This window comes from Oncorhynchus masou, chromosome 2, assembly GCF_036934945.1.
Source record: "Oncorhynchus masou masou isolate Uvic2021 chromosome 2, UVic_Omas_1.1, whole genome shotgun sequence".
Taxonomy (NCBI): Eukaryota; Metazoa; Chordata; class Actinopteri; order Salmoniformes; family Salmonidae; genus Oncorhynchus; species Oncorhynchus masou.
The window spans coordinates 18,085,095-18,111,075 of NC_088213.1; the positions used below are offsets into that span (position 1 = coordinate 18,085,095).

The 25,981-nt window shown below is 46.7% G+C and overlaps 1 protein-coding gene across 1 annotated transcript in view; it reads right to left on the reverse strand.

Annotated features, from left to right (window-relative positions):
- Window positions 1-25,981, reverse strand: part of adamtsl3 (ADAMTS-like 3) — a 228,380-nt gene that overhangs the window by 110,790 nt on the left and 91,609 nt on the right. The window contains 6 exon segments of the mRNA XM_064984412.1: window positions 997-1,123; window positions 7,450-7,686; window positions 10,154-10,199; window positions 11,371-11,377; window positions 19,191-19,208; window positions 19,211-19,271. Of these exon segments, the coding sequence (XP_064840484.1) occupies window positions 997-1,123; window positions 7,450-7,686; window positions 10,154-10,199; window positions 11,371-11,377; window positions 19,191-19,208; window positions 19,211-19,271 (496 nt within the window).

Sequence of the window (25,981 nt, forward strand, 5' to 3'; positions counted from 1 at the left end):
AACAGTAACCCAGACCAGACCTGGTACAGAACACTAACCCAGACCAGACCTGGTACAGAACACTAACCCAGACCAGACCTGGGACAGAACATTGACCCAGACCAGACATAGGGCAGAACAGTAACCCAGACTAGACCTGAGACAGAACACTAACCCAGGCTAGACCTGAGACAGAACACTAACCCAGACCAGACCTGGTACAGAACACTAACCCAGACCAGACCTGGGACAGAACATTGACCCAGACCAGACATAGGGCAGAACAGTAACCCAGACTAGACCTGAGACAGAACACTAACCCAGGCTAGACCTGAGACAGAACACTAACCCAGACCAGACCTGGGACAGAACACTAACCCAGACCAGACCTGGAATAGAATACTGACCCAGACCAGACCTGGGACAGAACACTGACCCAGACCAGACATAGGACAGAACACTAACCCAGGCTAGACCTGAGACAGAACACTAACCCAGGCTAGACCTGGGACAGAACACTAACCCAGGCCAGAACTGTGACAGAGCACTAACCCAGGCTAGACCTGAGACAGAACACTAACCCATGCCAGAACACTAACCCAAAATAGACCTGGGACAGAACACAAACCCAAACCAGACCTGAGACAGGGCTCAGGACTTGAGGGATTGAGGGCCATTGGGGGCGATACTATATTGATGGCCAGAGGAAAGTGTATTTGAACAAGCATTGTGAACCTTGTTGGTGAGGGATATTTACATGGGCCTGGAAGAAGATGAGAGCTAGGGAGACTAGAGTGTATTTTCACAGCAGTTGTAAACCTGGTTGGGGGAGAGAGATGAAGAGAGATTGTGTTTACCTAAGGCCATAGGCGGACAAGGGAGAGAGACGATAATGTGTTTTCAACAGAGAGTGTGTTCACAACCTCTGTGTGTAAAGATATTGATACAGGGTAGAAGGTCAGCTTCGAGAGGGAAGAGTTGATTTTTTCAGGCATTGCGAGCTTGTTGTGTACCTACGTTCTTCCGGTGAGACGTGAGGCAGCGCCTGGCCCCGGACCAGCCGACAAGTAGAACCATCGCCGGCACACACACCGCAGTTGTCTTCCCTGGCACCGCTGCCCAGCTGTCTGTCACAACCCACCTCCTGCCAACACAAATATGGATAGAGAGGTGAGAAAGAGAGAGGGGGATTTGGTTTAGCATTTCTCTACAACCACAATAACATCTGCTAAACATGTGTATGTGAACAATAACATTTGATTTGGATAGAGAGGGGATGAATGGAGGCGGAGGGACAGAGAGTGGAGGGTGGTTACAAGAGAGGTATAGGAAAAGTGAGAGTGAGATGGACACTCTGTACCCCACACACACACACACACACACACACACACACACACACACACACATGCTTCTCCTTTCAGGGATTCAGTTTATTTTCCCAGCTCAACGCTCCATCAATGCTCTCATCATTAATAAATAAACATTGGAAGGTAGAGGACTGGCCCCATTCTGTCACGTGTTAAACCCAGTTCTATTTCAGCCTGCTGTGTATTCTACTCCTCACAGCCTGCTACGCCATGTTCTCATCGCTACTGGAACTTTGACTTGCCTTTCAGATTCACCTCAGCATGTGACGAAGACCACGTTTTGAGCCCTCTATATAGACAAAACAGTAGTTCCAACCACAGCCCAGAATTAGACACCCAGTTGGAATTGGTTGTGACTCAGAACTAGGTAGACTACTGTACAGTGCCTACTGTATGTTTGAAGGTTGTGTGATGGATTTCAGATAGCAGTGAAATGTGTACCAGCTGTGTGGACGGCCTATGGAAGGCCCAGCTCATATGAAACCCCTCTATGTTTCTTTGCATGACAGAGAGAGACAGAGAGACATAGAGAGAGAGAGAGTCAGAAAGAGAAACAGAGAGACAGAGTGAGACAGAGAGAGAAAGAAACAGAGAGACAGAGAGAGAAACAGAGAGACAGAAAGAGCCAGAGAGAGAAAGACACAGAGAGAGAGAAACAAAGACAAAGAAAGAGAAAGAGAGAGAGAGAGAGAGAGAGAGAGAGAGAGAGAGAGAGAGAGAGAGAGAGAGAAAAAAGAAAGAGACAGACAGAGGGAGAGAGACAGAGAGAGAGAGAGAGAGAGAGAGAGAGAGAGAGAGAGAGAGAGAGAGAGAGAGAGAGAGAAACAGAGAGAGAGAAACAGAGACAGAGACAGAGAGGGAGAGAGAGACAGGGAGAGAGAGGCAGAGAGAGAGAGACAGAGCGAGAGAGAGAGAAAGAGAGAGAAAGAGAGAGAGACAGAGTAATGTATGTAAATAAAGAGAGGACTTGTCACCACGGTAGGCTATATTATTGACATCTATAAATGAATTGATTCCATCATTAGATTGATATATGCATTACCCACCTCTGGAATATCAAGTTAAACATTTCACAGCATGAAGGAAAACACTCCATAAAGTCAATCCATCATCTTCCTGATTATACAGTCTGTGTTTCTATTCCATTAGGTCTGCGAGAGCTCAATATCAACCTGTCTCTTTCTATTGCATTTCAACCTTTATGGAACGTTGCTACAGCCAAAGTGGTGTACATTTACTGAGAAAGTGTTTAAATGCAGAGGTTGCTGTCTGAACATCAGTGCATAAAAATAGTTTAACGACCTCGGTCCACAAACCTAGGATTGGGGTTGTTGTGCACAATGAACATTACTGGGATTATACTTTCCATGAGGAAAGAAATGTTCCGGTTGTAGTTATTGTTTTTGTCCTGTTTTTTTCTTAGTTTCTGTTCTGAACAATCTATTCATATTTTTTGAGGAGCAAATAATCAATTCAGCCCGTTCTTCAAAGATCCTCAAAGTTTCCAAAAGAAGCAGTATGTGTCCAAGCCAAACATCTGTTTTAAAGAAGTGATATGCAAAGCAAAAATAATAATAATAACCCCTTTTTATCTGAAATGGCAATCGCTAGTATAAATGATCCTAATAGAACCATATAATGTGTAAGCTGTGATGCCGAGGCAGCGAACACGCTGCTGTCTGCTGAAGGGTAGCTACTCCTCTGTCAGCGTTGTCAACCCAGGAGTTTCCTTGTGTTTATGCTTCATCCTTTATTTGAATGTATGGAATGTTGTTTCCTACTGAAGCGGCTTTATATTCATTTTCAACTGTCAAAAATAAACTCAGTCAATAAATCTATGAATTAAGAATGTATCATCTACATGAAAAATGCTCCCAAGTCCCAAGAATCGCTAAAATAATCAAATAAAGTGAATGTGTTAGTTAACTATTAGTTAACTGTTAGTTAACTATTACTAACTAACAACTGCTTCCAGCTCACCCTCTCAAACACGTAGATCACCTGAACGCAGCTCACTTTCCAGCCCACTTTCCAGCCCACATTCTCAAACACATAGATCCCCTGAACGCAGCTCACTTTACAGCCCACTTTGACTAACTCAAAGCGTTCTCTCTTTCTGATGATACAGTAATAGCATAAAGTACATGTTTAAGGGTGATACTGGCTATGTAATGTACAGTGTGTCTTGATCGGTCACTGTTGTTAGCCCAGTACAGGAATGTACCATCTACATAAGACATAATGCCAATGTTCACAGCTCAACGTCAGAGTCATCGGTTCCTCGTGGACCACAGCCACGACATATTGGTGCTATTCCAGCACCAGCACACCTGATTCAACTAGTCAGCTAATCGTCAAACCTTTAAGTAGTGAAATCTGGTGGAACTGTTGGAGGTCTGGAGGAACGGCTTGGGAGACATTGGTTTAGAGCAGGTGTGTCAAGCTCATTTAGCTCTGAGGGCTACATTGAAAAGGGGTTATGTTTCCTCTGGTTTAGAGGATGAGGCGTGGGGTTTGGGGAACCAAATTCACATGTTTTACATGGTATCTGACACTGATGTCTGTATATGTAATGTTCTATTTAGACGGCATATGTCTTGAAATGGTGAAGAACAGAGTTTGTGCTCCAGCCTCTGTGGGAATAGCAGCCAGCATAACAAACCCAATATGACTCACCTGGCCAGCAGTCCCAGTAAACACAAACACTCCTTATACCCATTATATACACACCACTTAGAGGGCAGAAGCCATGAAGTACCGTGCAGAGCTATTTGACTTCAAACACAGAACATGGTCAGAAAAAGACGGATCTTGACATCGCAGCACCTTGTCTCTCTCACTCTCACACACACACACACACACACGCACACACACACACACACACACACACACACACACACACACACACACACACACACACACACACACACACACACACACACACACACACACACACACACACACACACACACACACACACACACACACACACACACACACACACACACACACACACACACACACACACACTTCACTTCACTTCACTTGAGAACGTCTATGGGTAGTATAACATGGAGGTTCTATTTGGGTTGAACAAGCACTTTGTCATGGTTCCATGAAGTCAGCTTCGTACTGTAGCTTGCTGATATACAGGATACTTAGAGAAGTATCAGTAACAAGTTAATGCCTTGTGGGACTAAGTAATGTCCCTCGTTCCCTGTTAAGTTATCATGGCCTGGCACTGTATAAGTGTACTTTTAAGGATTTGCATAAAGAGGGTCTACTTCCTTAATGGATGAAGTGGATAGGTGAATTTCCGCTTGGCTAGACACACAACAGTGTGCATTCCTCTCTGGCCGAGAACAGCTACAGGTCCCAAATAGCACTCTATTCCCTATGATATAGTGCTGTGCTTTTGACGAGAGCACATAGGGTTCTGGTCAAAAGGAGTGCACTATACAGGGGATAGGGTACCATTTGGGATGCAGACCTAGTCTAGCACTGTGTTCTAGTGCACTACAGCATATGATGTGGGGAATCTGTCTTTCTGAAACAAGTGTCGTACCTTCTGTGTCTCTCTCTCCTTCCTCCTGTCGTACCTTCTGTGTCTCTCTCTCCTTCCTCCTGTCGTACCTCCTGTGTCTCTCTCTCCTTCCTCCTGTCGTACCTCCTGTGTCTCTCTCTCCTTCCTCCTGTCGTACCTTCTGTGTGTCTCTCTCTCCTTCCTCCTGTCATACCTTCTGTGTCTCTCCTTCCTCCTGTCATACCTTCTGTGTCTCTCCTTCCTCCTGTCATACCTTCTGTGTGTCTCTCCTTCCTCCTGTCATACCTTCGGTCTCACTCTCTCCTTCCTCCTGTCATACCTTCTGTGTCTCTCCTTCCTCCTGTCATACCTTCTGTGTGTCTCTCCTTCCTCCTGTCATACCTTCGGTCTCACTCTCTCCTTCCTCCTGTCATACCTTCTGTGTCTCTCTCTCTACTTCCTCCTGTTGTACCTTCTGTGTGTCTCTCCTTCCTCCTGTCATACCTTCTGTGTGTCTCTCCTTCCTCCTGTCATACCTTCTGTGTGTCTCTCCTTCCTCCTGTCATACCTTCGGTCTCTCTCTCTCCTTCCTCCTGTCATACCTTCTGTGTCTCTCTCTCCTTCTTCCTGTCGTACCTTCTGTGTGTCTCACTCTCCTCCCTCCTGTCGTACCTTCTGTGTGTCTCTCTCTCCTTCCTCCTGTTGTACCTTCTGTGTCTCTCTCTCCTTCTTCCTGTCGTACCTTCTGTGTCTCTCTCTCCTCCCTCCTGTCGTACCTTCTGTGTGTCTCTCTCTCCTCCCTCATATCGTACCTTCTGTGTCTCTCTCTCCTTCATCCTGTCGTACCTTCTGTGTCTCTCTCTCCTTCCTCTTGTTGTACCTTCTGTGTGTCTCTCTCTCCTTCCTCCGTCGTACCTTCTGTCTCTCTCTCCTTTCTCCTGTCGTACCTCCTGTGTGTCTCTCTCCTTCCTCCTGTTGTACCTTCTGTCTCTCTCTCCTCCCTCCTGTCGTACCTCCTGTGTCTCTCTCTCCTTCCTCCTGTCGTACCTTCTGTCTCTCTGTCTCTCCTTCCTCCTGTCGTACCTTCTGCATCTCTCTCTGTCTTTTGCACACTCTATTCTCTCTCTTGCTCCTTCCTCCTGTCGTACCTCCATTTCTCTTTCTATTCTCTCTCTCCTTCCTCCCATCGTACCTCCACTTCTCTTTCTATTCTCTCTCAATTCTCTCTCTCCTTCCTCCTGTCACACCTCCTCTCCATCTCTCTCTCTCTCCCTCCTTCCTCACACCTCCAGTTCTCTGTCTCTCTACTTCTCTCTCTCTTCCTCTCCCCTTCCTCCAGTCATACAGCCTCAGACAGACGTTTTAATAAAGCACCTATCCAGAGAAGAGGATATGGCAACATTGATCATCAGTCTGTGGTTCCTAAAACAATCACTTCTAGCCTAAAACTAGAACCCAGAGCTTCTGACATGCAACATGGAGAGGAGAAATATTTTCCATGTTTAAGATCATTTTTTAGGAACTTCCTATTTCTGACATGTGGTTTTAGATCAGCCTTTGCTACAGCAGCTGCCATGTGGATTCACAAAGAGGAAATACAGTACGATTGTTCAAGAACAACGATTATTGAGAAATATTGCAGAAGATCAGAAGTTCTCAGACTGTTTTTCACTGTAATAGTTTGGAAATATTCATGTAGTCTTTACTGTGGCCCACAAAGAAAAAACAAATACTTCAAGCAGTGATCCAGTCTTGAGCCATTTTATTGTATCGTGTCATATTGTACATCGTGTCCCCTGATCTGTCATTGACATGGCTGATTAACTTTCTGGAACCACAATGGCTGCCATGGCACAGTCCAGGTGGGTGACACATTGGTGGTGGATGAGGTGACTTTCCCTCCCCATGCAATCTAAAGTGCTTTGAGCACATGGAAAAGTGCTATATAAATCCAATCCTTATTATACAAGATATTACTATAATATCATCATATTGTAATAATATACGAGTTTCCCTCGTACTTTGATCAGGCACATGCACAGATAGGGCCTTACCTGTTTAGAGAACATGCCCTTTGCCCTTCCAGTCTCCAAAGTGTCATTTTGGGTGGTGGTATAATTTCCCCCCCTATTCCCAGTCTGCCCTGTACTGAGATTATAAGCCCGGTTGAGAGATACGGTCACCGGTCGAGTGTCTGTCTATCTACCTAGTTTAAATACAACAGTACTTCAACAGCAGCATAACATTTGATTTAGCTTACATCATCATCAATATTGCGTCTGGTTGGCTGATAGGCAGCAGAGAGAGAGGCAGAAAGATATCAAACAATCAGGAAAATAAATGGAGCGAGCAAATTTACATCCATCACCAACATCAATGATCAGCTGATAGCCCATCCTATTTTCCCTGTGTCAATCATGTCTTTAGGAGATACTGTAACTAGCTTGCTTACAATTTGTGATGATGAGTTTGTCTTGTTGCAGAAAGAAATGCCCCCTGAAAGGTCTGTGCATGGCCCTGACTTTGAGCATCTGGAAAAGTGCTTATAATATCCATCCAAACAATCAGTCAGTATCTCACCTGACAGACCCCACTGATGCACATATCCAGGGCGTCGGCCCGGCAACGTGTTCCGTCTAGAACCTTAGGCGCCAGCTCCACCGTTAGGCTCCTCCCCCGCGCCTGGCACCGCAGGGCGCACGCAGCCGAGGGTTCATAGGGCACGGGAATCCACTCGTAGACCATTCCCTGGTACCTGATGTCATTGTGGGCGGAGCACTGCTGGGCTCGGAAGTCTCCCGACTCGACCGGACAGTCCTGGGGAAGAAGGGAGGAGAGGAAAGAAAAGGAAGATAGAGAAGGATAAGATGGCTCAGCAGAGGGAACAAACAGAAGAGATAACAGCTTACAGTCGGGCAAAAAAAGTATTTAGTCAGCCACCAATTGTGCAAGTTCTCCCACTTAAAAAGATGAGAGAGGCCTGTCATTTTCATCTTAGGTACACTTCAACAATGACAGACAAAATTAGAAAAAAAATCCAGAAAAACACATTGTAGGATTTTTAATTAATTAATTTGCAAATTATGGTGGAAAATAAGTATTTGGTCACCTACAAACAAGCAAGATTTCTGGCTATCACAGACCTGTAACTTCTTCTTTAAGAGGCTCCTCTGTCCTCCACTCGTTACCTGTATTAATGGCACCTGTTTGAACTTGTTATCAGTATAAAAGACACCTGTCCACAACCTCAAACAGTCACACTCCAAACTCCACTATGGCCAAGACCAAAGAGCTGTCAAAAGACACAAGAAACGAAATTGTAGACCTGCACCAGGCTGGGAAGACTGAATCTGCAATAGGTAAGCAGCTTGGTTTGAAGAAATCAACTGTGGGAGCAATTATTAGGAAATGGAAGACATACAAGACAACTGACTATCTCCCTCGATCTGGGGCTCCACTCAAGATCTCACCCCGTGGGGTCACAATGATCACAAGAACGGTGAGCAAAAAACCCAGAACCACACGGGGGGACCTAGTGAATGACCTGCAGAGAGCTGGGACCAAAGTAACAAAGCTTACCATCAGTAACACACTACGCCGCCAGGGACTCAAATCCTGCAGTGCCAGACGTGTCCCCCTGCTTAAGCCAGTACATGTCCAGGCCCGTCTGAAGTTTGCTAGAGAGCATTTGGATGATCCAGAAGAAGATTGGGAGAATGTCATATGGTCAGATGAAACCAAAATAGAACATTTTGGTAAAAACTCAACTCGTCGTGTTTGGAGGACAAAGAATACTGAGTTGCATCCAAAGAACACCATACCTACTGTGAAGCATGGGGGTGGAAACATCATGCTTTGGGGCAGTTTTTCTGCAAAGGGACCAGGACGACTGATCCGTGTAAAGGAAAGAATGAATGGGGCCATGTATCGTGAGATTTTGAGTGAAAACATCCTTCCATCAGCAAGGGCATTGAAGATGAAACGTGGCTGGGTCTTTCAGCATGACAATGATCCCAAACACATCGCCCGGGCAACGAAGTTGTGGCTTCGTAAGAAGCATTTCAAGGTCCTGGAGTGGCCTAGCCAGTCTCCAGATCTCATCCAAATAGAAAATCTTTGGAGGGAGTTGAAAGTCCGTGTTGCCCAGCAACAGCCCCATAACATCACTGCTCTAGAGGAGATCTGCATGGAGGAATGGACCAAAATACCAGCAACAGTGTGTGAAAACCTTGTGAAGACTTACAAAAAACGTTTGACCTCTGTCATTGCCAACAAAGGGTATATAACAAAGTATTGAGATAAACTTTTGTTATTGACCAAATACTTATTTTCCACCATAATTTGCAAATAAATTCATTAAAAATCCTACAATGTGATTTCCTGGATTTTTTCCCTCATTTTGTCTGTCATAGTTGAAGTGTACCGATGATGAAAATTACAGGCCTCTCATCTTTTTAAGTGGGAGAACTTGCACTTGCACTATTGGTGGCTGACTAAATACTTTTTTGCCCCACTGTACATATGGAAGACCCAACTCTTTGCCAACAGCGAGCCTTTACTAAGTCTCTCCTTAGGCCTTGCTTTACCCACACAGACAGACAGACAGACAGACAGACAGACAGACAGACAGACAGACAGACAGACAGACAGACAGACAGACAGACAGACAGACAGACAGACAGACAGACACACACACACACACACACACTCCCTCTCTTTCTCATTGAACTACATGGATGGGACTTCATAAAGTCAAGTGTTTCTCTCTCTCTTGCTTTGTTGATATCCATCTCTTTCACACTGGGAGCGGTGGTCTAAATATTATGCTGGGAACTCTTCCCACTGGTCATGATTGAAATCATAGCTAGTCTGCAATACATTCCAGACACAAACCACCTCAATAGAGTAATAGAAACAGTACAGACTAGTCTATCTTTGATTCAAATGCTGTGAGAACGACTGTGGTTCCGCTGCTGAGAATAGACTGAAGGCATGTTGATATGAGGTTGTTTTCTTCTGTTCATTGATGGAACATATGATTTTACCATGAGGTCACCCACAGTGCTGAACATGACTCTCAAATACAGTGGCGACTGACAATATTGAGCCAGTGCTTCTCACTGTTACCAGCAAAGTTATAAGCTGGAATAGAAAAGTTATAACAATATATTACCAGTTATAAACTGGAATAGGACTAATAACAAGTTATATGTGTTACATTCATAAGCTTTGGAAATGACTCTGTTGTAGTCTGTTGAGGCTTCATAGCGTAGACTAGACTTACCATGTTACTGCACGTTCTGTAGCGGATATTCTTGCCTTCACAGTTCCTACAAAGCAAAATAACAAACCAACATTGTTAGTACAAATTGAAACCAACGGTTTACAAGGAAATGGTTTGGTCTTGAGTGTAATGGTTAATAAAAAGGTTTATTTGTGAAGGGAAAGCTATATAACACACACCATATCAAACACGTATAATAGAATAGCTTAATATCCCTCAGGGAAATCTGTTTTGTAACAAAGAAAAGCACCATTACACAGAAACGTCTACAACAACAGTGGTGTTTTGTTAGTTTCTTGGGCTCAGGAGTTACACCTTTGTGAGTCTGGAGGATCGTGGCTGGAGTCAAATCAGGACTGACATTTCATCCTGAATTATAGCTGCCTGTCTCAGACACACACACACACACACACACACACACACACACACACACACACACACACACACACACACACACACACACACACACACACACACACACACACACACACACACACACACACCTGTCAGACCAAACCACGCTTCATCTGCCAACGATCAGATCTCATCGAGCCAACGACCGTCTCAGGACCCCCTCTGGGCTTAAACAAGCAAATCAACCTCTCTCACACAACAAACACACACACACACACACTCTGACACCCTCCCACACACACACACTAATCGGTTCACCTCACTCTGTCAAAACCAACTCCTGCCTCGTCTGAAATCCACCACAGCATAACACTCCATTCCCTCCCCCTTCCTAAATCGTATGGACACGCTACAAAATCTGTTCCACCTTGTTAGAAACGATAACTGCAGCCCATCACCCAGTGTGTGTTAACTTCCACTTCACCACATTTCTCATTCTCACCCCCGGGGGTAGAATAACATTGGTCTAAACTGGTAGCAGCTCATTTGTTCGGGGCAATGCCCCAAATGGCACCCTATTCCCTACACAGTGCACTACTTTTGACCAGAGCCTTATGGGCCCTGGTCAAAAGTAGTACACTACATTGGGAATAGGATGCCATTTGGGACTCAAAGCGGATGTTAAAAAGCTTCAGTCTAATCGTCCATTAGGGTGAACGGGGAGTTGGAGACCACACTATGGCCATTCAGCCTGCTCCAAGGAAAAGCAGGCACCGAGGCAGAGTAAGAATGTCTCTGTCTTAACGAACCAATTAATGGCTTTCCCTCATCGAGATGAATCACTCATCCACACTGGGTTATACGTATAGGCTGGAGACAGCCACATACACATGCATACAGACATACACGGGCACACACACGGACATGTACGCAGAGCCACAAGCACACACACACACGGCTGTGTGTAGACCATGCTTTCAGGGTCTAGGAATGTCTATGAGGTGCTTATTTGTCTACTAGCGGACAAACAGAGAGCAAAAGTCCACAGACATGAGGAAGGATAGGCAGCACTGTGTCTAATGGTGTACGGTGAAGTTGCCCCTTGACACTGATCTTGGGTCAGTGTTGCATTTTCTCCACTAATAGTTAAGGTTAGGGGAAACTGATCCTAGATCTGTACCTAGGGGCAAACTTCACCCCGGAGCGAGTCTAACAGAGTAAACCAAATCTAGCATTATCAGGTGTGTAAGTGCTGGGCAGGAACAAAAGCCTGCGTACCCTGCAGCTCTCCAGGACCGGGATTGAAAAGAATAGCGCTGCTCTAATTCAAGTCTAGACAGATATTCCTAGACAGATATTTCCTCCCAGTCACTGGATGTTTCTATAAGGACAGATGAAGTTAGCAGGAGTCTAGGGGGGAGGGGCCTTAGAGAAGTCAAAGCGCTGGGCACACAGCGTCTGACGTCCAAGAGCAACATGGGGCCAGACAGTACCCCAGTTTGTCTGTGTATCTCTGTGTGTCTGTGTGCGTGCGTGCGTGAGTGTATCTCTCTGTGTGTGTGTGTTTTATGTCTGGAGTAAGCTGGAGTGGGGCAGGGAGAAAGAGATGACAGTAGACTTAAGGTGTTCTCTGCAGTCTTTCTATGTTCCCCTTCATCTACACAGGCAGCTCTTCTGCTGGCTTAACCCTAACACCTGACACACACACAATCCCAGTGCGCTCGAGCAGGTGTGTTGGCTGATGCAGGGAATGGGAGATATTTCTCAAATAACTGTGTAAATCTCCCTGTGGGGGATGCAGGCAAATCAAGCCCACAATCACTTCCAGACTTCTACACTCATTTAATCAATGAAGGGAAGTCAGGACAGAGGTCTGAGGCTGTGTTTCAAATTGTACACTATTACCTATAAAGTGCACTACGTTTGGGGAAAAGAATCTGATTGGTGAACTGGAATAATTGTTATCTCATCCAACAACCCCTATATTTTTTTATTTATTTAACCTTTATTTAACCAGGTAGGCTAGTTGAGAACAAGTTCTCATTTATGGCCACTTATCATTTAGTTAAGTTGCGTCCCAAATGGCACCCTATTCCCTACTGTATATAGTGAATACAGTGCCTTCAAGAGGTATTCATACCCCTTGACTTATTTTGATTAAATTGATTTATTTTCTCACCCATCTACACACAATATCCCTTAGGGACAAAGTGAAAAGATTTTAGAAATGTTTGCAAATGTATTGAAAATGAAATACAGACATATCTAAACTACATATATAATCACACCCCTGAGAAAATACTTTTTTACCTGTTATTCTTTTAAAAATTGTTTGTCAAATTGGTCATTGATCATTGCTAAACAACCATTGTCATATCTTGCCATAGATTTTCAAGTAGATTTAAGTCAAAACTGTAACTAGGTCCCTCTGGAACATTCTCTGTCTTCTTGGTAAGAAACTCCAGTGTAGTTTTGGATCTGCTGAAAGGTGAATTCATCTCCCAGTGTCTGGCGGAAAGCAGATTGAACTCGGTTTTCCTCTAGTATTTTGCCTGTGCTTAGCTCCATTCCGTTTACCATGAACAATTACTGTCACGTGTGCTCCCTCTCTGGCCTCTAGGTCACCTCTTGGTCACCAGTCTGCTCGTCATGGCCCACACCGGTCACCATCGTAACGCATAATTGCGCATTATGACACTCACCTGGACTCCATCACCTACTTGATTAACTGCCCTATATTTGTCACTCCATTTGGTTCCTTCCCCAGTCGTCATTGTTTCTGTTTCATTTATTTATTTATTTATTTCACCTTTATTTAACCAGGTAGACAAGTTGAGAACAAGTTCTTCATGTCAGTGCACAGTTTGTGTTACGTGTTTGTTTCATTTATTAATTAAATGTTTTCACTCCCTGAACTTGCTTCCCGACTCGCAGATTACAGCGTTACAATTACAAGCATACCCATAACATGATGCAGCCAATATGGAGAGAGGAACTCAATAATGTGTTGTATTGGATTTGCCCGAAATATAACACTTTGTATTCAGGACAGAAAGTGAATTGCTTTGTCACATTTTTTGCAGTATTCATTTAGTGTTTGCTTTTTTGCAAACAGGATGCATATTTTGGAATATTTTTATTCTGTACAAGCGTAGAGTAACTACAATGTTGTTGATCCATCTTCAGTGTTCTCCTATGATAGCCATTAAACTCTGCAACTGTTTTAGAGTCACCATTGGCCTCATGGTGAAATCCCTGAGCGGTTTCCTTCCTCTCTGGCAACTGAGTTAGGAAGGATGTCTGTATCTTTGTAGTGATTGGGTGTATTGATACACCATCCAAAGTGTAATTAATAACTTCACCATGCTCACAGGGCTATTCAGTGTCTGCAGTATGTTCTCTCTGTTACTGCACGGCAAGAGGTACCGGAGCACCAAGTCTACCCAACAGCCATCAGACTGATGAATAGTTCATTAAACGGCTACCTGGACTTCCAGATTTTTACGCCCTATCTATATGTACATAGTACTTCAATCAACTACCTAACCAATCCTTAAAGTACATATTTTCGTGATCAATCACCCCAACTACTTGATACCCAGTACACTGACTCGGTACTGATATTCCTTGTATATAGCCTCGTAATTTTTTATTATCCCCCATATATTTTGTTATGCTAATAATTGTTATGCTAAGAATACTTTCTGAAGGTACTGTATGTACTCCCTATAGACAGGTTGGTTGTTGAGAAACAAAAGCCATGCATGCGCAAATATGGGGCAAAACAAACATGATGACACAACCGGCTCCACGCATGTGTCTGCAAGCGCCATCATGCGCATGTTGAGTTTGTCTATCCCCACCAGACTCAATCAGGACACGCAGGTTCAAATATCAAAATGCACTCTGAAGCAACTATATTCATTTGGGAACAGGTCAAAACACATATGAAACATTAATTCCCATTTAGCTAGTTTGCTGATGCTAGATCATCTGTCCTGGGAGATAAACATTGGGTTGTTATTTTAACTGAAATGTACAATCAGTCCTTTTTTTTGCTGGATCTTTGTAGAATTTGGACAAATTTTGAGTTACACAATTGTGTGTTTTCTACTCCAAAAATGAATTCATGGATAAAAGGGGAATCCTAGTTAGTTTCTAGTAATCTCTCTTTTATGGCAGTTGGCAACCAACTTTAAGGTGCATTACTGTAACCAACTGCACTGGAGTGTGGACCTCATTCATTTTCCAATCACAGATGTAGGGATATGCTCCTAAAAACCAATGAGGAGATGGGAGAGGCAGGACTTGCAGCACGTCATGCATATAAAATAGAATCAAGTTCTACTTCAGCACCTAGCTACGCAGACGCTTGTTGACGCGCGCAAACAGTTTGGATGAATGACTGAATAACATGTATGTGCACATTTATTTTGCAATGCTAGCGCACGCAACGCAAGCAGTGCGGTCAGCATGTTAGATTGTTGATAACATGTAAACTATATTTGGTATCCAATATTTATTGAAAACATAAATACAATTGCACAATAATCACTTGTCTCTCAAATTCATCATTACAGTTATTGGTCAGCTAGCTAGTCAATGTTTTGCCATATTAGCATAAACATGACATTAGTCAAAACAAGACATGGTATCAAGAACAAACGTAAGGAAGTCCAGAGAGTACAAATTAATAAATAAAATATGTATCTCATTATCACCACATAAATGTTTTTTTTGTCTACATACACAATAAGCACCTCATCAAGAAGCCCTGTTGCTGTGTTGACTGCAATGTGCTCGTGGGGAATTTAAGCCATGAACAATGCCTGACAGGCATCCCTGTCTCCCAGGCTGCGTGGCACACCCAAGACCACAGCCAATCTCATGCAAGGAACAACGCAGCTAACTTGGTTAGTATTATGAGATAGCTAGTTAGGTTAGGTTGTCTTGTTAGCTATCTAGCTAGCTTGTTATCTATGCTGGTTGTTAGCTTGCATAGCTTATACTGTACGTGTATAATTATAAGGGACACTTCATGTTTCGTGGATAAAATGTATATTTTTTAGTGGGTGAGCTCCATTCCTGACAGGCTGTAAAACATGAAGTGTACCTTACAATTATAAACATATAAGTTATGCCAGCTAACAACCAGCATAGATAACTAGCTAGCTAGCTCACTCACAAGACTAGCCAAGTTAGCTGTGTTGTTGCTTGCATGCGATTGGCTGTGGGGTGCGGCAAGCTGCCTGGCAGGCATCGTTCAGGGCTTAAATGACCCACGAGGGCTAGGATGGCCCCACGACCTCTTAGCTCAACACACAGACTTCTGCCCCACTGAAGCGTGTGTATCGTTTTCGTAACGTTGTCAGCTAACCCATCTATAGTGCACTACTTTTGACCAGGGTCCAAAGTCTGGTAAAAAGGAATGCACTGCGTAACGAAACGGGTGTCACTTGGGACGTAGCAGAACTATGTCAAAAAGTAAGATAAACAACAGTCATATGTATTGTAGTAACACCACGTCCTACTGCATTAACACAAGATACCCTTGTCAATGTCTTTGAAAGGCCAAAGAGAGGGACGTTAAAAAGGAAAGATACACATCTGTGTCCCATCAGTAACCCTACACCCCTCTGAGCACCACTCTTAACACACAGGAAACATTCAATTGAGCAACGATGATCCCAATTTGACAGAGCAGGGTAATAAAATCTCCCCTGAATCCGTCCAAAGGTCAATACTGTGTGTGTGTGTAATTGTATTCTCCTGGTTTCTATTATAAATGGATACGGGATTCATCCCATAATCACTGTTGCCAATTAACCCTGTTTAGTAGCTCTATTGTTTGATTTGTATTTTTATATTTGTGCTGTTGTAAACCATTTTACTTTTCACATGTTAGTCATTTAGCAGACGCTCTTATCCAGAACAACTTACAGTAGTGAGTGCATACATTTCCATACCTTTTCGTACTGATCACCCGTGGGAATTGAACCCACAACCCTGGCATTGTCATGCTCTACCAACTGAGCCACATGGGTATGATTTTGGCAGAGAGTAATTTCCCAACACTAAGGTGATGCACAGGTTGAGTAGTGTTCAGAACAATGGAGAATAATACCAATGTTGTGCTAGGAGGGATGTGTGTGACTACGTGTGTCTGTGTGTCTATCTGTTTGTCTGTCTGTTCCTCTGTTTGTCTGTATGCGTCTGCATGTAGTTCCAGGAGTAAACTCACTACCATTAGGATGCAATGTGTCGTAGATTGGATATAATGTGAATGACTGGCAGCTCTTCTCCCATAAAGTTGACCCTTGTTGCTCTCTAAAGAGAATGTAAACTGTAACATCTAATGATTTACAGGATCTAACCTCCCATCCTCCCCAGGATCTAACCTCCCATCCTCCCCAGGATCTAACCTCCCATCCTCCCCAGGATGTAACCTCCCATCCTCCCCAGGATCTAACCTCCCATCCTCTCCAGGATCTAACCTCCCATCCTCCCCAGGATGTAACCTCCCATCCTCCCCAGGATCCCATCCTCCCCAGGATCTAACCTCCCATCCTCCCCAGGATCTAACCTCCCATCCTCCCCAGGATCTAACCTCCCATCCTCTCCAGGATAGAACCTCCCATCCTCCCCAGGATCTAACCTCCCATCCTCCCCAGGATGTAACCTCCCATCCTCCCCAGGATGTAACCTCCCATCCTCCCATCCTCCCCATCCCATCCTCCCCAGGATCTAACCTCCCATCCTCCCCAGGATCTAACCTCCCATCCTCCCCAGGATCTAACCTCCCATCCTCCCCAGGATCTAACCTCCCATCCTCCCCAGGATCTAACCTCCCTAACCTCCCATCCCCCCAGGATCTAACCTCCCATCCTCCCCAGGATCTCCCATCCTCCCCAGGATCTAACCTCCCATCCTCCCCAGGATCTAACTCCCCATCCTCCCCAGGATCTAACCTCCCATCCTCCCCAGGATCTAACCTCCCATCCTCCCCAGGATCTAACCTCCCATCCTCCCCAGGATCCTCCCATCCTCCCCAGGATCTAACCTCCCATCTCCCCATCCTCCCATCCTCCCCAGGATCTAACCTCCCATCCTCCCCAGGATCCCATCCTCCCCAGGATCTAACCTCCCATCCTCCCCAGGATCTAATCTCCCATCCTCCCAGGATCTAACCTCCCATCCTCCCCAGGATCTAATCTCCCATCCTCCCCAGGATCTAACCTCCCATCCTCCCCAGGATCTAATCTCCCATCCTCCCCAGGATCTAACCTCCCATCCTCCCCAGGATCTAACCTCCATCCTCCCCAGGATCTAATCTCCCATCCTCCCATCCTCCCCAGGATCTAACCTCCCATCCTCCCCAGGATCTAACCCCATCCCATCCTCCCATCCAGGATCTAACCTCCCATCCTCCCCAGGATCTAACCTCCCATCCTCCCCAGGATCTAACCTCCCATCCTCCCCCCAGGATCTAACCTCCCATCCTCCCCAGGATCTAACCTCCCATCCTCCCCAGGATCTAACCTAATCCTCCCATCCTCCCCAGGATGTAACCTCCCATCCTCCCAGGATCCCCTCCCAGGATCTAACCTCCCATCCCAGGATCCCTCCCATCCTCCCCAGGATGTAACCTCCCATCCTCCCCAGGATCTAATCTCCCATCCTCCCCAGGATCTAACCTCCCATCCTCCCCAGGATCTAACCTCCCATCCTCCCCAGGATCTAATCTCCCATCCTCCCCAGGATCTAACCTCCCATCCTCCCCAGGATCTAACCTCCCATCCTCCCCAGGATCTAACCTCCCATCCTCCCCAGGATCTAACCTCCCATCCTCCCCAGGATAGAACCTCCCATCCTCCCCAGGATAGAACCTCCCATCCTCCCCAGGATGTAACCTCCCATCCTCCCCAGGATCTCCCATCCTCCCCAGGATGTAACCTCCCATCCTCCCCAGGATAGAACCTCCCATCCTCCCCAGGATCTCCCATCCTCCCCAGGATGTAACCTCCCATCCTCCCCAGGATGAACCTCCCATCCTCCCCAGGATCTCCCATCCCCCAGGATGTAACCTCCCATCCTCCCCAGGATAGAACCTCCCATCCTCCCCAGGATGTAACCTCCCATCCTCCCCAGGATCTCCCATCCTCCCCAGGATCTAACCTCCCATCCTCTCCAGGATGTCCCATCCTCCCAGGATGTAACCTCCCAGGATCCTCTCCATCCTCCCCAGGATCCTCCCCCTCCCCAGGATCTAACCTCCCATCCTCTCCAGGATGTAACCTCCCATCCTCCCCAGGATCTAATCTCCCATCCTCCCCAGGATGTAACCTCCCATCCTCCCCAGGATCTAATCTCCCATCCTCCCCAGGATGTAACCTCCCATCCTCCCCAGGATGTAACCTCCCATCCTCCCCAGGATGTAACCTCCCATCCTCCCCAGGATCTAACCTCCCATCCTCCCCAGGATCTAACCTCCCATCCTCCCCAGGATCTAACCTCCCATCCTCCCCAGGATCTAACCTCCCATCCTCCCCAGGATCTAATCTCCCATCCTCCCCAGGATCTAACCTCCCATCCTCTCCAGGATGTAACCTCCCATCCTCCCCAGGATTGTGTGTGTGATACCCCCTCCGTCACCTGCGTAGCCACTAAGAGGCCCCGCCTCCACAGGTGCGTGAGCAGTCCTCCAGGTGCCCCAAGCATCCCAGCCACTGTCCCCTTCCTCATCTGATCCAGTCATACGAGACGCCTGAGAGAGAGAGGGGAAAGAGGTTAGAGTATACCTTACACATGCATGGCACGCACGCATGTACGCACACACACACACACACAAATAAGCACACACACAATAACACAAAAAAACGTGCTACTATGTGTTATTGTAGTGAATTGGGGGGGTAGCCTTGGCTGAACTTGGGAGTTTGAAGAAAAATAATCAGATTTTTCTTACAGTCCCTGGAAATGTGTCTTTTGCTTTTTGACCAAACACCACAAGACCCACACAACTCTGAGGGGTTAGAAACACAGGTGCTGCTTGTCATTCCAACACGTGTTGTTATGACAAGAGAATCAAGCTGCTTTTCTAAATCACAAGGGCCTAATCCCAAACTGCTTGTCTAGATCACTAGGGCCTAAACCCAAATCGACCCTATGCCCTATGCACTTGTGGAGATCAGAGAGGATTTGACAGATGTAAGCTATTTGGAAATAGCTCCAATGTGCCCTCTGATAGGCGAGGGGGAAGTTTCCATACATGGCTTTTACCAATCAAATCGTCTCAGATCTCCACAAGTGCATATCGCGTAGGGGTCTTGGATTGCAGCATATTCTATGGAAATACCTTTTTGCAAAACCCTCCTCATCAGTGAGCATGATCATGGATATCAGAAGATGAAAATAGGGATCTCTAATATTATTAAACAGCTGTTATTGCATGGCTGTTATTAAATGGCTGTTATTGCATGGCTGTTATTAAATGGCTGTTATTGCATGGCTGTTATTAAACAGCTGTTACTACACGGTTGTTACTACACGGCTGTTACTACACGGTTGTTACTGCACGGCTGTTACTACACGGCTGTTACTACACGGCTGTTACTACACGGCTGTTACTACACGGCTGTTACTGCACGGCTGTTACTGCACGGCTGTTACTACACGGCTGTTACTACACGGCTGTTACTACACGGCTGTTACTACACGGCTGTTACTACACGGCTGTTACTGTTACTACGGCTGTTACTACACGGCTGTTACTACACGGCTGTTACTACGGTTACTACGCGGCTGTTGTGTTGTTACGGCTGTTACTACACGGCTGTTGTTACGGCTGTTACTACTACACGGCTGTTACTTGCGTCTGTTACTACACGGCTGTTACTACACGGCTGTTACTACACGGCTGTTACTACACGGCTGTTACTGCACGGCTGTTACTACACGGCTGTTACTGCACGGCTGTTACTACACGGCTGTTACTACACGGCTGTTACTACACGGCTGTTACTACACGGCTGTTACTACACGGCTGTTACTACACGGCTGTTGTTACTCGGCTGTTACTACACGGCTGTTACTGCACGGCTGTTACTACACGGCTGTTACTACACGGCTGTTACTACACGGCTGTTACTACACGGCTGTTACTGCACGGCTGTTACTACACGGCTGTTACTGCGGCTGTTACTACACGGCTGTTACTACACGGCTGTTACTACACGGCTGTTACTGCACGGCTGTTACTACGGCTGTTACTGCGGGCTGTTACTGCACGGCTGTTACTGCACGGGCTGTTACTACACGGCTGTTACTACTGTTACTAAACGGCTGTTACTACGGGCTGTTACTGCACGGCTGTTACTACACGGCTGTTACTGCGGCTGTTACTGCACGGCTGTTACTACACGGCTGTTACTACACGGCTGTTACTGCACTACACGCTGTTACTACACGGCTGTTACTGTTACGGCTGTTACTGCACGGCTGTTACTACACGGCTGTTACTACACGGCTGTTACTACACGGCTGTTACTACACGGCTGTTACTACACGGCTGTTACTACACGGCTGTTACTGCGGCTGTTACTACGGCTGTTACTACACGGCTGTTACTACGGCTGTTACTACACGGCTGTTACTGCACGGCTGTTACGGCTGTTACTACACGGCTGTTACTACACGGCTGTTACTGCACGGCTGTTACTGCACGGCTGTTACTACACTACACGGCTGTTACTACTACGGCTGTTACTACACGGCTGTTACTGCACGGCTGTTACTGCACTACACGCTGTTACTACACGGCTGTTACTACACGGCTGTTACTACACGCTGTTACTACACGGCTGTTACTACACGGCTGTTACTGCACGGCTGTTACTACACGGCTGTTACTACTACGGCTGTTACTGCACGGCTGTTACTGCGGCGGCTGTTACTACACGGCTGTTACTACACGGCTGTTACTGCACGGCTGTTACTACGGCTGTTACTGCACGGCTGTTACTACGGCTGTTACTGCGGCTGTTACTGTTACTGCGGCTGTTACTACACTGCGGCTGTTACTGCACGGCTGTTACTGCACGGCTGTTACTGCACGGCTGTTACTGTTACTACGGCTGTTACTGCACGGCTGTTACTACACGGCTGTTACTGCACGGCTGTTACTGCACGGCTGTTACTGCACGGCTGTTACTGCACGGCTGTTACTGCACGGCTGTTACTACACGGCTGTTACTGCACGGCTGTTACTGCACGGCTGTTACTACACGGCTGTTACTGCACGGCTGTTACTGCACGGCTGTTACGGCTGTTACTGCACGGCTGTTACTGTTCACGCGGCTGTTACTACACGGCTGTTACTACACGGCTGTTACTGCACGGCTGTTACTGCACTACGCTGTTACTACACGGCTGTTACTACACGGCTGTTATTGCGGCTGTTATTAAACGGCTGTTACTACGGCTGTTACTACTGTTACGGCTGTTACTACACGGCTGTTACTACACGGCTGTTACTACACGGCTGTTACTGCACGGGCTGTTACTACACGGCTGTTACTACACGGCTGTTACTACACGGCTGTTACTACACGGCTGTTACTACACGGCTGTTACTGCACGGCTGTTACTACACGGCTGTTACTACACGGCTGTTACTACTATGTTACTGCACGGCTGTTACTGGCTGTTACTACGGCTGTTACTACACGGCTGTTACTACACGGCTGTTACTGTTACTACACGCGGCTGTTACGGCTGTTACTACACGGCTGTTACTACGGCTGTTACTGCACGGGCTGTTACTGCACGGCTGTTACTGCGGCTGTTACTGCGGCTGTTACTACGGCTGTTACTACACGGCTGTTACTGCACGGCTGTTACTGCGTATGTTACTGCGGCTGTTACTACACGGCTGTTACTGCACGGCTGTTACTGCACGGCTGTTACTACACGGCTGTTACTACACGGCTGTTACTACACGGCTGTTACTGCACGGCTGTTACTGCACGGCTGTTACTGCACGGCTGTTACTGCACGGCTGTTACTACACGGCTGTTACTACACGGCTGTTACTGCACGGCTGTTACTGCACGGCTGTTACTACACGGCTGTTACTACACGGCTGTTACTGCACGGCTGTTACTACACGGCTGTTACTGCACGGCTGTTACTGCACGGCTGTTACTACACGGCTGTTACTGCACGGCTGTTACTGCACGGCTGTTACTACACGGCTGTTACTGCACGGCTGTTACTGCACGGCTGTTACTGCACGGCTGTTACTGCACGGCTGTTACTGCACGGCTGTTACTACACGGCTGTTACTACACGGCTGTTACTACTGTTACTGCGGCTGTTACTGCACGGCTGTTACTGCACGGCTGTTACTACACGGCTGTTACTGCACGGCTGTTACTACACGGCTGTTACTACACGGCTGTTACTACACGGCTGTTACTACACGGCTGTTACTACACGGCTGTTACTACACGGCTGTTACTGCACGGCTGTTACTGCACGGCTGTTACTACACGGCTGTTACTGCACGGCTGTTACTGCACGGCTGTTACTACACGGTTGTTACTACACGGCTGTTACTACACGGCTGTTACTACACGGCTGTTACTACGCACGGCTGTTACTACACGGCTGTTACTACACGGTTGTTACTACACGGCTGTTACTGCACGGCTGTTACTACACGTTACTGCTGTTACTACGGCTGTTACTGCGGCTGTTACTACACGGCTGTTACTGCACGGCTGTTACTTGTTACTACACGGCTGTTACTACACGGCTGTTACTACGGCTGTTACTACACGGCTGTTACTACACGGCTGTTACTGCACGGCTGTTACTACACGGCTGTTACTACACGGCTGTTACTACACGGCTGTTACTACACGGCTGTTACTGCACGGCTGTTACTACACGGCTGTTACTGCACGGCTGTTACTGCACGGCTGTTACTACACGGCTGTTACTACACGGCTGTTGTTACTGCACGGCTGTTACTACACGGCTGTTACTGCACGGCTGTTACTGCACGGCTTACTACGGCTGTTACTGCACTGGGCTGTTACTGCACGGCTGTTACTACACGGCTGTTACTACTGTTACTGCACGGCTGTTACTGCACGGCTGTTACTACACGGCTGTTACTGCACGGCTGTTACTGCACGGCTGTTACTGCACGGCTGTTACTACACGGCTGTTACTGCACGGCTGTTACTGCACGGCTGTTACTGCACGGCTGTTACTGCACGGCTGTTACTGCACGGCTGTTACTGCACGGCTGTTACTGCACGGCTGTTACTGCACGGCTGTTACTGCACGGCTGTTACTACACGGCTGTTACTACACGGCTGTTACTACACGGCTGTTACTACACGGCTGTTACTGCACGGCTGTTACTACACGGCTGTTACTGCACGGCTGTTACTACACGGCTGTTATTGCGTATGTTATTAAACGGTTGTTACTACACGGCTGTTACTGCACGGCTGTTACTGCACGGCTGTTACTACACGGCTGTTACTACACGGCTGTTACTACACGGCTGTTACTACACGGCTGTTACTACACGGCTGTTACTACACGGCTGTTACTACACGGCTGTTACTACACGGCTGTTACTACACGGCTGTTACTACGGCTGTTACTACACGGCTGTTACTACACGGCTGTTACTACACGGCTGTTACTACACGGCTGTTACTACACGCACTACACGCTGTTACTACGGCTGTTACTACGGCTGTTACTACACGGCTGTTACTACGGCTGTTACGGCTGTTACTACACGGCTGTTACTACACGGCTGTTACTACACGGCTGTTACTACACTACACGGCTGTTACTACACGGCTGTTACTACACTGGCTGTTACTACACACTACGGCTGTTACTTACTACACGGCTGTTACTACGGCTGTTACTACACGGCTGTTGTTTACTACACGGCTGTTGTTACATACTACGGCTGTTACTACACGGCTGTTACTACACGGCTGTTACTACACGGCTGTTACTACACGGATGTTACTGCACGGCTGTTACTACACGGCTGTTACTACACGGCTGTTACTACACGGATGTTACTGCACGGGTTTGTTACTACACGGCTGTTACTACACGGCTGTTACTACACGGCTGTTACTACACGGCTGTTACTACACGGTTGTTACTTACGGGTTGTTACTGCACGGATGTTACTGCACGGCTGTTACTACACGGTTACTACACGGTTGTTACTACGGCTGTTACTACACGGCTGTTACTACACGGCTGTTACTACACGGCTGTTACTAAACGGTTGTTCGGGCTGTTACTGTTACACGGCTGTTACTACGTATGTTACGGTTGTTACTACACGGGATGTTACTACACGGCTGTTACTGTTACACGGTTGTTACTGCACGGCTGTTACTACACGGTTGTTACTACACGGCTGTTACTGCACGGCTGTTACTGCACGGCTGTTACTACACGGCTGTTACTGCACGGCTGTTACTACACGGCTGTTACTACACGGCTGTTACTACACGGCTGTTACTACGGCTGTTACTACGGCTGTTACTACACGGCTGTTACTACACGGCTGTTACTACACGGCTGTTACTACACGGCTGTTACTACACGGCTGTTACTACACGGCTGTTACTACACGGCTGTTACTGCACGGCTGTTACTACACAGCTGTTACTACATGGCTGTTATTGCGTATGTTATTAAACGGTTGTTACTGCACACATCTTATGAGTGATACATACACTGCAAGCACACACACACACACACACACAATCTGATTTACACCCCATCAGCTTACTGCGTCTCACTAAAGGCAGCGCAGACACTCTCCCACAATATGCCTAACTCTGTAGAGACATCTCCCCTGACTTTATCTTATCCAGGTGTCCTGTGTGTGTGTGTGTGTGTGTGTGTGTGTGTGTGTGTGTGTGTGTGTGTGTGTGTGTGTGTGTGTGTGTGTGTGTGTGTGTGTTATGAGTGTATTAAAGCCCAGGTGAGTGAGAGGGTTCTCCTGGCTGTGTGTTATGAGCGTATTAAAGCCCAGGTGAGTGAGAGGGTTCTCCTGGCTGTGTGTTATGAGGCTGTGTGTTATGAGCGTATTAAAGCCCAGGTGAATGAGAGGGTTCTCCTGGCTGTGTGTTATGAGCGTATTAAAGCCCAGGTGAATGAGAGGATTCTCCTGGCTGTGTGTTATGAGCATATTAAAGCCCAGGTGAATGAGAGGGTTCTCCTGGCTGTGTGTTATGAGCGTATTAAAGCCCAGGTGAATGAGAGGGTTCTCCTGGCTGTGTGTTATGAGCATATTAAAGCCCAGGTGAATGAGAGGGTTCTCCTGGCTGTGTGTTATGAGCGTAAAAGCCCAGGTGAGTGAGAGGGTTCTCCTGGCTGTGTGTTATGAGCATATTAAAGCCCAGGTGAATGAGAGGG